General features: G+C 41.8%; 2 protein-coding genes across 3 annotated transcripts in view; one reads left to right on the top strand and one right to left on the bottom strand.

Annotated features, from left to right (window-relative positions):
- Ak2 (Adenylate kinase 2) overlaps positions 1 to 694 on the bottom strand; it is a 39212-nt gene extending 38518 nt beyond the window's left edge. Inside the window, exon 1 of one of the 2 annotated variants that reach the window (XM_070090711.1) lies at positions 485 to 691. In XM_070090711.1, the coding sequence (XP_069946812.1) occupies positions 485 to 583 (99 nt within the window). In that variant the 5' untranslated portion in view covers positions 584 to 691. Of the gene's footprint in view, positions 1 to 484 lie in introns of both variants that reach the window. The other variant, XM_070090710.1, reaches the window with a different exon arrangement.
- A 4881-nt stretch (positions 695 to 5575) lies between these two features.
- The window catches only part of Snx17 (sorting nexin 17), a 31275-nt gene continuing 23405 nt past the window's right edge, over positions 5576 to 13445 (top strand). Inside the window, exons 1-5 of the mRNA XM_070090713.1 lie at positions 5576 to 5768; positions 8649 to 8841; positions 9711 to 9892; positions 11173 to 11260; positions 11746 to 11830. Coding sequence (XP_069946814.1) covers positions 5709 to 5768; positions 8649 to 8841; positions 9711 to 9892; positions 11173 to 11260; positions 11746 to 11830 — 608 coding nt within the window. The 5' untranslated portion in view covers positions 5576 to 5708. The remainder of the gene's footprint in view (positions 5769 to 8648; positions 8842 to 9710; positions 9893 to 11172; positions 11261 to 11745; positions 11831 to 13445) is intronic.

Genomic DNA, 13445 nt, shown 5'->3' on the forward strand with positions numbered 1-13445 from the left:
TAATAAGCAGTGTAGATAGGTTATAATAAGCAGTACAGATAGGTTATAATAAGCAGTGTAGATAGGTTATAATAAGCAGTGTAGATAGGTTATAATAAGCAGTGTAGATAGGTTATAATAAGCAGTGTAGATAGGTTATAATAAGCAGTACAGATAGGTTATAATAAGCAGTGCAGATAGGTTATAATAAGCAGTGTAGATAGGTTATAATAAGCAGTGTAGATAGGTTATAATAAGCAGTACAGATAGGTTATAATAAGCAGTGTAGATAGGTTATAATAAGCAGTGTAGATAGGTTATAATAAACAGTACAGATAGGTTATAATAAGCAGTGCAGATAGGTTATAATAAGCAGTGTAGATAGGTTATAATAAGCAGTGCAGATAGGTTATAATAAGCAGTACAGATAGGTTATAATAAGCAGTGTGTTACTAAGGTAGGGTGAAAGACTAGGAAAGGATGTCAAGTGGTTCCGGTACCATACCTGAGTGCCCTTGCCAGAGCCAGGTGGACCTAGCAGCACGGCATTAATACCACTCCTAGACGCCGCTGCTGGCGCTGGCACTGCAACACTTGGAGCCATTTAGGTGTAATATAGAAGAGAGACTACACAGACGTCTGCCCCTGTGCTCGCCCCGCCGCCGACAGCTACAGACTAGCGAGGTGTTATAGACACTGAGGAGCTATGAGGATCACCGGGGTACCACGAGGATCAACTCCACTAACACCACACTAATGCTGATCCAACACCATATAAACACCTCTTCACTCTCCAACATCGACGGTTCACTTTCTCTTCATAATAACATCGTACTTCTTATATTTTTAAGCAATTTGCAAACACGAGGGAGATTAAACATAATAATTGTACATTATGCACTAATATGTAAGAATAATGCCGGAATATATAAGAGCGAGAATAACTTCAGACTTTAATAAAGCAGCAGTAAGCAGGTGTGGGCACGACAGCTGGTCCAAGCCACCATGCTCCACTGACCTACCAACCCACTCAACTAGTCCTGGAATTTTTTATAGGTATATAAAAAAAAATCGTTCGCTGAGTGATCCTAGAAAAGTATCCCCGTATCCCATAAGCTCAACCTCCTCTACCTCAATGCAATCAAAAGTGAGGTTAGTACTGAGTTTAGGTCCTGGTCTAAACTCACGCCTTATTTTATTATGTAATAATAATAATAATAATAGTAATAGTTATTTACTACAAGTACATGTACAAGGTATACAGACCATAGCTGACATCAGTAACATATTACTATATAGAAAGCCGCTTGCTATGCTGAGCATTTTGGGCAAATTAGGTCAGTTTTGTCCCAGGATGCGACCCACACCAGTCCACTAACACCCAGGTACCCATTTTACTGATGAGGAACATGGACAACCGGTGCAAAGAAACACGTCCAATATTTCTACTCTCGCCGGGAATCGAACCCGGTCCCTCACCGTGTGAAACAAGAGCTTTAGCCACCAGGCCACGGGGAAGACAGAAACATGTTATATATACCTTGGTATCAGTGCTGTATGACTCTTATGGGTTTAGCGTTAAGTTATGATTATAATAATCATAACTAAGCAACAATTGTTAACTTTTGCTAAATATTGTTTTGTTAGATATTAACAAAACAATTTATTTTAGCACGAGTCCCATGTCAGAGCCAATCAACAGTTAGTAAGGCAGCAGGAAGAATGATAACAAATTCCCACTCCCGCCAGCATACTGCACCAATTTTCAAAAGTCTGAATCTGCTCACCATTAAGAACATCCATTCTTATTCATGTGCCTACTACATACTCAGAGCAATACACGCAAATATAAACCCTCCACTCAAACTTCTCACTAACCTAAACAGGACACATGAACACAACACAAGACACAGATCTCTTTTTGATATACCCCGTGTCCATATCACACTGTAAAAACTCTATGTACATAAAGGGCCCCAAAATATGGACTTCATTACCAGAAGATATTAAAGTAACCCAGTCTGAAAATCAATTTAAGACTCTTCTCAAAAGCCACTTAATCACCCAAGACTAAACACTAAATACTCAGTATACATTTACTCACCTATGTACTCCCACATCATAACTTCAACAATCACTTTGAACCTTTTATCCATTGTTGACAGGAATATAATTGAATCATTGTTTTCACAAAAAGCATTTTCGAATATATGAATATGTATATCTTTTGTCTTATACAAATTTTGATTCACTTATAATTAATAATCTACTGTACAACTATGAAATAATTACTATCCTACTGTATAACTATGATATACTCCTTAGTGTTAAGTAGACTGTAAGCCAATAATGTTAATTTGGCCCATAATGCCTAGGCATAATAGAGGCTTTCTTTCCATTGCAACCCACTATTGTAAATACAAAATCTCAGTGTACTGTTTGCAAAGACATAAAATAAATAAATAAATAAATAAATAAATAAACAAGTCGTGTGGCCCACACCAGTCCACTAACAGCACCTTTCAAGGCAGGTGAAATTGCCGACCTAGAAAATGTACAGAGAACTTTCACGGCGCGCATAACGGAGATAAAACACCTCAATTATTGGGAGCGCTTGAGGTTCCTAAACCTGTATTCCCTGGAACGCAGGAGGGAGAGATACATGATTATATACACCTGGAAAATCCTAGAGGGACTAGTACCGAACTTGCACACGAAAATCACTCACTACGAAAGCAAAAGACTTGGCAGACGATGCACCATCCCCCCAATGAAAAGCAGGGGTGTCACTAGCACGTTAAGAGACCATACAATAAGTGTCAGGGGCCCGAGACTGTTCAACTGCCTCCCAGCATACATAAGGGGGATTACCAACAGACCCCTGGCAGTCTTCAAGCTGGCACTGGACAAGCACCTAAAGTCAGTTCCTGATCAGCCGGGCTGTGGCTCGTACGTTGGTTTGCGTGCAGCCAGCAGCAACAGCCTGGTTGATCAGGCTCTGATCCACCAGGAGGCCTGGTCACAGACCGGGCCGCGGGGGCGTTGACCCCCGGAACTCTCTCCAGGTAAACTCCAGATCAAACTATGTTTACCCGGAGAGAGAGTTTCAGGGGTCAACGCCCCCGCGGCCCGGTCTGTGACTAGACTTCATGGTGGAACAGGGCCTGATCAACCAGGCTGTTACTGCTGGCTGCACGCAATCCAACGTACGAGCCACAGCCCGGCTGGTCAGGTACCGACTTTAGGTGCCTGTCCAGTGCCTGCTTGAAGACAGCCAGGGGGTCTATTGGAAATTCCCCTTATGTATGCTGGGAAAAGTATGAGGCAAAAGTATTGCCTACCAGGCCATGGGACATCTTCACAGGATTTTCCAAGTGTATATTGTAACTTTTTCGCCTGCATACCAAGAAGTACAGGTCAAGGGGCTTCAACCGTTTCCAGTAATTTAGGTGCTTAATTGTCCTTATATGTGCAGTGAAAATTCTCTGTATATTCTCCAGGACTGCAATTTCACCTGCCTTGAAAAAGGCCATTAGAATACAGCAATACTCCAGCCTAGAGAGAACAAGCGATTTGAAGAGAATCATCACTGGTTTGGCATCCCTAGTTCTGAAGCTTCTCATTATCCATCCTATCATTTTCCTAGCAGATATGGTAGAGACATTGTTGTGACTTTTAAAAGTGAGATTAATTGACATTATTACTCCTAGGTCTTTCACATTTGTTTTTAACTATTGTGTGGTTGAAATCTTTTTCATATTCCGATCCAGTTTTTATTTCTTCAAGTTTTCCATTGCAAAGTGCAATCAATAAAATAGATAAACTAAGGCTAATTGCATGTGCAAGAAACATGCAATAACTGCAACCTGGTTCAGTCTGATAAATAGGACATGCCAGGTGAATACCACACACAGATGTATAAATTATTACACACTGACGCAGCAGGGCATGAGGAAGAGCTGGTAAGTAAATTTATTTAGGTACAGATACACATAAATACAGTTACACAAATTATCACACATAGTAACATGTGTAAATTACCTAGGATAACCCCCCAAAATCCTGGTATTTCCCGTGGTCAACGTAAACCTCTTTGAGACGAAATTACTAAGGCATCTAGAAACGAAAATATAGTTTTAACGGGAGATTTTGACTACAAATAAATCAATTAGAGCAATTTGATAGGACATCCAGAGCCTAGTGATATTTTTCTGAAATGGTCCAGGACTGTTTTCTAAGACAGATTGTGAGTCAGTAACTAACTAGAGGATACAACCAGCTGGTCTTGGCTCTGACAAACACTTTTCTGACCTTTTTGGGTTTTCCTGGTGGGTAATTTACACATATGTGAAGCTATGTACGTATGATAACTGTACTAAAGTGTATCTGTACCTTAATAAACCTTATAATCTTGAGGTCAGAGATGAGAGGGGTAAGGTAAGAGGCGAGGGGTGATGTAGAGTGTGACGGGTGTTGTAGAGGAGAGGTAAGGTAGAAGGGAGGGGTGAAGAAGAGGGTAGTTGTGAGATAGAGGGGAAGGAGTAAGGTAGAGGGGTGGAGTTAAGAGGTAAGAGGTACGGTAGAGTGTGAGGGGAGTGGTGTGGTAAAGAGGTGGAGGAGTGACGTTGATGGGTGAGGTAGAGGGGAGGGGTAAAGTTCAGGGTGAGGTAGAGGGGAGGAGTGAAGTTCAAGGTGAGGTAGAGGGTAGAATGGAGGGGTGAAGTTTAAGTATAGGTATAGGCAGAGGGGAGGGTTAGCCAGAGGGGAGGGTTAGGTAAAGGGAAGGGTTAGGTATAGTGGAGGGTTAGGTAGAGGGGAGGGTTAGGTAGAGGGGAGGGTTAGGTGGAGGGGAGGGTTAGGTAGAGGGGAGGGTTAAGTAGGGGGGAGGGTTAGATATAGGGGAGCTTGGTAGAGGGGAGGGTTAGGTAAAGTGGAGGGTTAGGTAGAGGGGAGTGATAGGCAGAGGGGAGGGTCTGGTAGAGGGGAGGGTTAGGTAGAGGGGAGGGTCTGGTAGAGGGGAGGGTCAGGTAGAGGGGAGGGTCTGGTAGTGGGGAGGGTCTGGTAGCGGGGAGGGTCTGGTAGAGGGGAGGGTCTGGTTGAGGGGAGGGTCTGGTTGAGGGGAGGGTCTGGTTGAGGGGAGGGTCTGGTAGAGGGGAGGGTCTGGTTGAGGGGAGGGTCTGGTAGAGGGGAGGGTCTGGTTGAGGGGAGGGTCTGGTTGAGGGGAGGGTCTGGTAGAGGGGAGGGTCTGGTTGAGGGGAGGGTCTGGTAGAGGGGAGGGTCTGGTTGAGGGGAGGGTCTGGTAGAGGGGAGGGTCTGGTTGAGGGGTGGGTCTGGTTGTGGGGCGGGTCTGGTTGAGGGGAGGGTCTGGTAGAGGGGAGGGTCTGGTTGAGGGGTGGGTCTGGTTGAGGGGAGGGTCTAGTTGAGGGGAGGGTCTGGTAGAGGGGAGGGTCTGGTTGAGGGGAGGGTCTGGTAGAGGGGAGGGTCTGGTTGAGGGGTGGGTCTGGTTGAGGGGAGGGTCTGGTAGAGGGGAGGGTCTGGTTGAGGGGAGGGTCTGGTTGAGGGGAGGGGTGAGAGGTGAGGTAAGAGGAGGGGCCAACAGATGGCAGGCCAACATGTCAACAACACTGAGCCTGCTGAGGTGATTGCTCAACACACACTGTATCTTCAGCCTTCCTTAGTGACGTCCTCCTCAGTGTTGCAGATGCCCGGGGGCACAGGCAGACACAAGTATGCACTTTTCTATACCAGATACCCAGGAGTGTAAAGAAGACAACGGCACCACCTTCATTGTAAGGGAAAGTTACCACCAGACATCTGCGTCTCATACTGGATCTTCCTCGCTCTTATCTCACTTTTTTACCCTATTTTAATGCTAAAATTCACCTACTATGGATTTCACAAGTCATTTTAATGAATAATTTACATGTGTGATGATTTTGTTTTTGCTATGTCTTACAGCTAGCCTTTAAATAATGAGATATTACCAAAGACCCCAGTGGAAATAAGTCACTTGGTCTGACTTTTTTTTTGGGGGGTATCATATATAATTTATACATATGTTATTATGTGTATTCATGTGTACGTGTACGTAAATAAACATACTAAACTTACTTAGACCCCATTGGAAGTAAGTCACTTGGTCTGACTTTTTTGGGGTTATCCTACATAATTAACATGTTACTATGTATAATAATTGCACTTATGTGTATATGTACCTAAATAAACTTACTAATACCCATGGCTGCTCTTCCAACATGGTAAGTTTATTTTTTTCAACGATTGTCATTCATGATCTCTGCTTGATGTTGTAGAGTAAGATGTAAGAGTAAGTTTATTTAGATACAAGTATACATAAATACAGTTACACAAATTATCATAAATAGTAATATATGTGTAAATTACCTAGGATAACCCAGAAAAGTCAGGCAATGAGGTCCTGGTAATATCTTATTATTTAAACCTTAAAATTTAAAATCAATTACAATAAAGGAGATATACTAGGAATAAAGTAATCTGAGTTATTTACATGAAAGAGAGGATCAGATCACACTAATAAGTACATGAATGTTAGCTATACAAGTAATTACTCTTCCCTGTCTGTAGCTTGTTTGGTAGTGTCCTCAGTGCACACACTTGAGGGGCTGGTGGCTTGTTTGGTAGTGTTCTCAGTGCACACACTTGAGGGGCTGGTGGCTTGTTTGGTAGTGTTCTCAGTGTACACACTTGAGGGGCTGGTGGCTTGTTTGGTAGTGTTCTCAGTGCACACACTTGAGGGGCTGGTGGCTTGTTTGGTAGTGTTCTCAGTGCACACACTTGAGGGGCTGGTGGCTTGTTTGGTAGTGTCCTCAGTGCACACACTTGAGGGGCTGGTGGCTTGTTTGGTAGTGTCCTCAGTGCACACACTTGAGGGGCTGGTGGCTTGTTTGGTAGTGTCCTCAGTGCACACACTTGAGGGGCTGGTGGCTTGTTTGGTAGTGTCCTCAGTGCACACACTTGAGGGGCTGGTGGCTTGTTTGGTAGTGTTCTCAGTGTACACACTTGAGGGGCTGGTGGCTTGTTTGGTAGTGTTCTCAGTGTACACACTTGAGAGGCTAGTGGCTTGTTTGGTAGTGTTCTCAGTGTACACACTTGAGGGGCTGGTGGCTTGTTTGGTAGTGTTCTCAGTGCACACACTTGAGGGGCTGGTGGCTTGTTTGGTAGTGTTCTCAGTGTACACACTTGAGGGGCTGGTGGCTTGTTTGGTAGTGTTCTCAGTGCACACACTTGAGGGGCTGGTGGCTTGTTTGGTAGTGTTCTCAGTGTACACACTTGAGGGGCTGGTGGCTTGTTTGGTAGTGTTCTCAGTGTACACACTTGAGGGGCTGGTGGCTTGTTTGGTAGTGTTCTCAGTGTACACACTTGAGGGGCTGGTGGCTTGTTTGGTAGTGTCCTCAGTGCACACACTTGAGGGGCTGGTGGCTTGTTTGGTAGTGTCCTCAGTGCACACACTTGAGGGGCTGGTGGCTTGTTTGGTAGTGTTCTCAGTGCACACACTGAGAGACTGGTGGCTTGTTTGGTAGTGTTCTCAGTGTACACACTTGAGCGGCTGGTGGCTTGTTTGGTAGTGTTCTCAGTGTACACACTTGAGGGGCTGGTGGCTTGTTTGGTAGTGTTCTCAGTGTACACACTTGAGGGGCTGGTGGCTTGTTTGGTAGTGTTCTCAGTGTACACACTTGAGGGGCTGGTGGCTTGTTTGGTAGTGTTCTCAGTGTACACACTTGAGGGGCTGGTGGCTTGTTTGGTAGTGTCCTCAGTGCACACACTTGAGCGGCTGGTGACTTGTTTGGTAGTGTCCTCAGTGCACACACTTGAGGGGCTGGTGGCTTGTTTGGTAGTGTCCTCAGTGCACACACTGAGAGACTGGTGGCTTGTTTGGTAGTGTCCTCAGTGCACACACTGAGAGGCTGGTGGCTTGTTTGGTAGTGTTCTTAGTGCACACACTGAGAGGCTGGTGGCTTGTTTGGTAGTGTTCTTAGTGCACACACTGAGATGCTGGTGGCTTGTTTGGTAGTGTTCTCAGTGCACACACTGAGAGGCTGGTGGCTTGTTTGGTAGTGTCCTCAGTGCACACACTTGAGGGGCTGGTGGCTTGTTTGGTAGTGTTCTCAGTGTACACACTTGAGGGGCTGGTGGCTTGTTTGGTAGTGTTCTCAGTGTACACACTTGAGGGGCTGGTGGCTTGTTTGGTAGTGTTCTCAGTGCACACACTTGAGGGGCTGGTGGCTTGTTTGGTAGTGTTCTCAGTGTACACACTTGAGGGGCTGGTGGCTTCTTTGGTAGTGTTCTCAGTGTACACACTTGAGGGGCTGGTGGCTTGTTTGGTAGTGTTCTCAGTGTACACACTGAGAGGCTGGTGGCTTGTTTGGTAGTATTCTCAGTGCACACACTGAAGGACTGGTGGCTTGTTTGGTAGTGTCCTCAGTGCACACACACTGAAGGACTGGTGGCTTGTTTGGTAGTGTCCTCAGTGCAGTGTTTTCTCACATTAAACACTGTGGCTAAATTAGCCTGCAAATAAATTTATGTTTTGATTACATCTTTATAAAGTATAGGTTATAATAAATCCCTTTATGTTCTATAAATTTTTCATGTGTAATTTATCCTCTAACTTACATACCACATTCTTTCAGGCCTACAACATTCACATAAATGGAGTATTTCACTGTACAGTTCGGTATAGACAACTACACAGTCTCCATGAACAGCTTAGGAAAGACTTGGGAGGGTCCACACTCCCTTCCTTCCCACCAAAGAAACTCTTGCCCTTATCTCCCACTCAGACAGAAGAACGGCGGATCAGTTTGGAGAAATACATTCTTCAGCGTGAGTATACAAGAGCGATTCAACAACAGGTCCTTTTGACTCATGACTCTTGAAATCATAATAATAGGATGGGGTTTGACCCCACAGTGAGTGAGTCGTAAAACTCCAGGACTAGACACACTGGCCTGGAGTTTTATGACTCACTTGTCATGAGTTCAAACCCCACCTGTTCCATGTTTTCTTTAACAAGTCCTTTGATTTAAGGCTGGTCAATTACTGTATTTCCTAACAGTGCAAGTGTAAACCTGCACTTTATCTCCATTTTTGCAATCTGCAGCATTTGTTTGTCATTTCTTTTAATGTTTATTGTGGATGCTTATTAAGCAAACAATGTGTAGCAGGTATTTCCTTGATTGTAAGTTTATTGGCTATCCTCCTAAATGTACATTTGTTAGCCCATAATTTAGTGTTTCATTGAAAGCTTTAAGGTCAGGGCTAGAGAATTCATGGATGGGTATTATAAATATGATGAGTGTATACAGTACTGGTGTGTGTCTGTGTGCATGCTTGTGTGGGTACGTGTGTGTGAGGAAGAGGCAGAGTGAGTGAGTGAGTGTAACGCTCACATTCATGAGGTAGTGTTAATTTAGATATTTTTAAGCATATGTAATGTAATATTGATATTTTAAAAGTATTGGTCATTTTTTCATATATGCCATAAAAATAGCTGATACCCAGCTATACTTTGGCACATCCCTAGAAATTACTGTACATCTTTATGATCCCTTTGCAATTTTAATTAATATTCTTTCTTCAGAAACTTTAAAAAATATGACAAAATCTTAAAAAATAATTGATGATAAAACTGTTTAGGTATTTACCAGTGGGTCTTTTTTTTTTTAACATAATTTTATTTAATTTTGCACCAGTGAGCCAAGATGCCAGGGTGCTAAACCATGATGTGTTCAATGGCTTCCTTGTGTCCGCCCAAAATGAAACCCAGCGGGCTGGGGGTGGCCAAGATGAGGTGCCAATCGACATTTACATGATGAGTGGTCAGAAGGTGACACTTAGCGTTCCAGCCACACTACAAACAGATGACCTTCTTGAGGTATGTAATTATGCCAGCTTTGTATTAAATATTTTTTTCCATATTTTAAATATGAAATAAATTCATTATTTTCAAATCATTTTGAAAACATACTTATGCGATATTAAGATTATGGTAGAATATTAAGCTCAGGAGTAAGGCTGATAAAAGTTACAAATTAAAGTACTGTAACAGGAAAATATGTTAGGTTCTTGGAATGTAAGGAAAAGTGAAGCTCTTAAAGTGAAGGACTGGAACACAGGTTCATGTGTATTTTTTTTTTTAAGTTGCTATTTTTTTAGGCTAAGGGCTGCTATTATATCTCATAAATATCACTCTTGTATAGTATACCATTTCTCAGGATATGACCCCCACCAGTTAATTAAAACCTGTGTATTTATTTACTGCAAAGACACACCAGGTGTAAGGAGATTTGTTCATATGCCTAGCCATGCCCAAAATTTGAATCTTTCAGTTGTAAACTGAATACTCTTGACAAGTGAGCTGCCTTGCCCCCTTTGACACTGAAGTACCAGTGGAGGATCAAGGAGTCAGGCCTCCCTTAGACTGGAGTGCTCATATGTGGGACTTTTGTGCAAGCCATTTGTTGGCTCAAAATTTTTTATTATCCTTCAACAATACCATGACTGGAACAATGCGCAAATAACCCACACGTTAGAAAAAGACTAATTGATGGTCCAAGTCAAACCAAGACATCGTAAGTTTCTCCTGTGTGCAGGTAATTTGTACATCCTTCAACACTATATAGGATTCACATGAATCATCTCCTTATGATTTGCTAAATGATTTTTACACTAAAAACATCATAGTTTTCCATAGCTATCCATGATTTAACTGTTTCAGATAAAAAAGCCATTATACTTTTTGTATTAAATTTAATTTTGATTAAAGTTTCAAATCAGCACTGTGTAGTATGGAACATTGGGAAGGTTGTTTATTTATATATCCTTAGGAAACTAATGTTTAGCAAATGTTTAAGCGAGGATTACCATCTCTCTTTTGTATCATGACTCAGAATCATATTAACACGATTGCAAACAAATCACGACTGCAGACAAACTCGCAGGCCAATGCTTTAACCATATGAGTGGTAATGCGCTGGCTTGTGAGTTTTGGGACTCGTTTGTCATGGGTTCAAACACCACCCATTCCCTGATTTGATTTCTCTCCAGTATCTGTTCTAGATAGTATGTTCAGAGAAAATTGTATTGAGAACACCAGTTATTTAGTAATGATTCTCGAAACTCAAATATTTTAAACTTCTCTTTCTTCCATTTCAGAAAGTATGCAGTCAAATTCACCTTCCAAATGAACTGGTTTACTACTTTGCTTTGTTTCTTGTTAAAAAAGAAGAACGTGATCTGATTGGTAAGTAAATTTTATACAGTGCACACCCTATATTTTATAGTATTTTGTCTTTATAATATGTACTGTACATGCATTACACTTTGATGCACAATTAATTTTGTAATGTAATGGATGCATAAAATTTCTGTATCAGGATTCGTATGTAACTTAAATACTGTAATCGGATAATGTTGTTTTCTTATTTCTAGTCAGCTAGTCATCTTATGTATTGTCCACAATAAAGATACCTAAGTGTTGCACAAGTCTCTTATTCCTCAGCTTGTCAGTTTTCTAAAACATTTACATATGTAGCAACAGCTTGTTACGTCCAAAGGGTATAAAAAATTTATTTATTGAAATCAGCTACATATTCAATCCTACATGGTCTGTCCATGTTTTCTTTGAAAATTCTGAGTAGAATTCTGTAGTATGTTCTTTGCCTTATTGGACTGCTAGTGTGACAGCATACAGAGTAAATTAATTTATCTCTACTCTTGTGTTTGCAGTTGTGAAGCGGCTACAAGACTTTGAAAGTCCTTATATTTCTCAGAGATGCGTAAAGGGAATGCACAGGATAGTGCTAAGAAAAAAGTAAGTTATTTTGAAATAATATTTTCTCCAGGATAAATTGTTGGGATCCAAGACAGGGTGGTATAGAATACAATATATTTTTCCAGTATATGAAGAGCATGTAATTGAAAGAAATGCTGGAGCCTCTAAACAAACAAGATGTATTTTCAAACATTTCATTATCACACGGATAAATTTTATAAAACAGAAAAACTGTATATTTTTTTTTTTTTTTTTTTTTGTGGGAGAAGGCCAGTATGCTGAATTTTTTTTTTTTTTTTTTTTTTTAAAGTCGGCCGTCTCCCACCAAGGCAGGGTGACCCAAAAAGAAAGAAAATCCCCATAAAGAAAATGCTTTCATCATCATTCAACACTTTCACCTCACTCACACATAATCACTGTTTTTGCAGAGGTGTCCAGAATACAACAGTTTAGAAGTACGTATATACGTATAAAAATACACAATATATCCCTCCAAACTGCCAATATCCCAAACCCCTCCTTTAGAGTGCAGGCATTGTACTTCCCATTTCCAGGACTCAAGTCTGGTTATATAAAATAACCGGTTTCCCTGAATCCCTTCACTAAATATTACCCTGCTCACACTCCAACAGCTCATCAGGTCCCAAATATCATTTGTCTCCACTCACTCCTATCTAACACGCTCACGCATGCTTGCTGGAAGTCCAAACCCCTCGCCCACAACACCTCCTTTACTCCCTCCCTCCAACCTTTTCGAGGATGACCCCTACCCCGCCTTCCTTTCCCTGCAGATTTATGCGCTCTCCATGTCATTCTACTTTGATCCATTCTCTCTAAATGACCAAACCACCTCAACAAACCCTCTTCAGCCCTCTGACTAATTCTTTTATTAACTCCACACCTTCTCCTAATTTCCACACTCCGATTTTTCTGCATAATATTTACACAACACATTGCCCTTCGATGGGACATCTCCACTGCCTCCAACCGCCTCCTCGCTGCAGCATTTACAACCCAAGCTTCACACCCATATAAGAGTGTTGGTACTACTATACTTTCATACATTCCCTTCTTTGCCTCCATAGATAACATTTTTTGCCTCCACATATACCTCAATGCACCACTCACCTTTTTTCCTTCATCAATTCTATGATTAACCTCATCCTTCATAAATCCATCCACTGACACGTCAACTCCCAAATCTCTGGAAACAATCACTGTTCCATACTCCTCCTCCCCAATTTGATATCCAGCCTCCTAGGGGGGTACTCGACTACCATCCTCTCATGCGAGTGTAAAATGGAAACCTGCTAAATGTTTTACACTGGCAGGGCTGCATTTTTAAGTGTTTACAATGAATCATATAAGTGAGCAACATTTAAATGATTGTAAGGAACTGTTTGTTGAATTTATGGATTTAGAGAATGCATATCATAGCGTGGATAGGGTAGAAATGTGGCACGTGTTGTAAATGTGGGTAATAGGTTATTGAAAGTTGTAAAGAGTTTTTATGCAGAGTGTGAAGCTCAAGTTATGATATACAGTTTATAGGAGGGACAGGAACTATTTTTCAGTAAAAATGGTCCTTAGATATGTGTGATGTCACTATGGTTGTGTAATATTTATAGACAGGGTTATGAAGAGGAGAATTCTA

The sequence above is a fragment of the Cherax quadricarinatus genome, chromosome 32 (genome assembly GCF_038502225.1).
Source record: "Cherax quadricarinatus isolate ZL_2023a chromosome 32, ASM3850222v1, whole genome shotgun sequence".
Classification (NCBI taxonomy): domain Eukaryota; kingdom Metazoa; phylum Arthropoda; class Malacostraca; order Decapoda; family Parastacidae; genus Cherax; species Cherax quadricarinatus.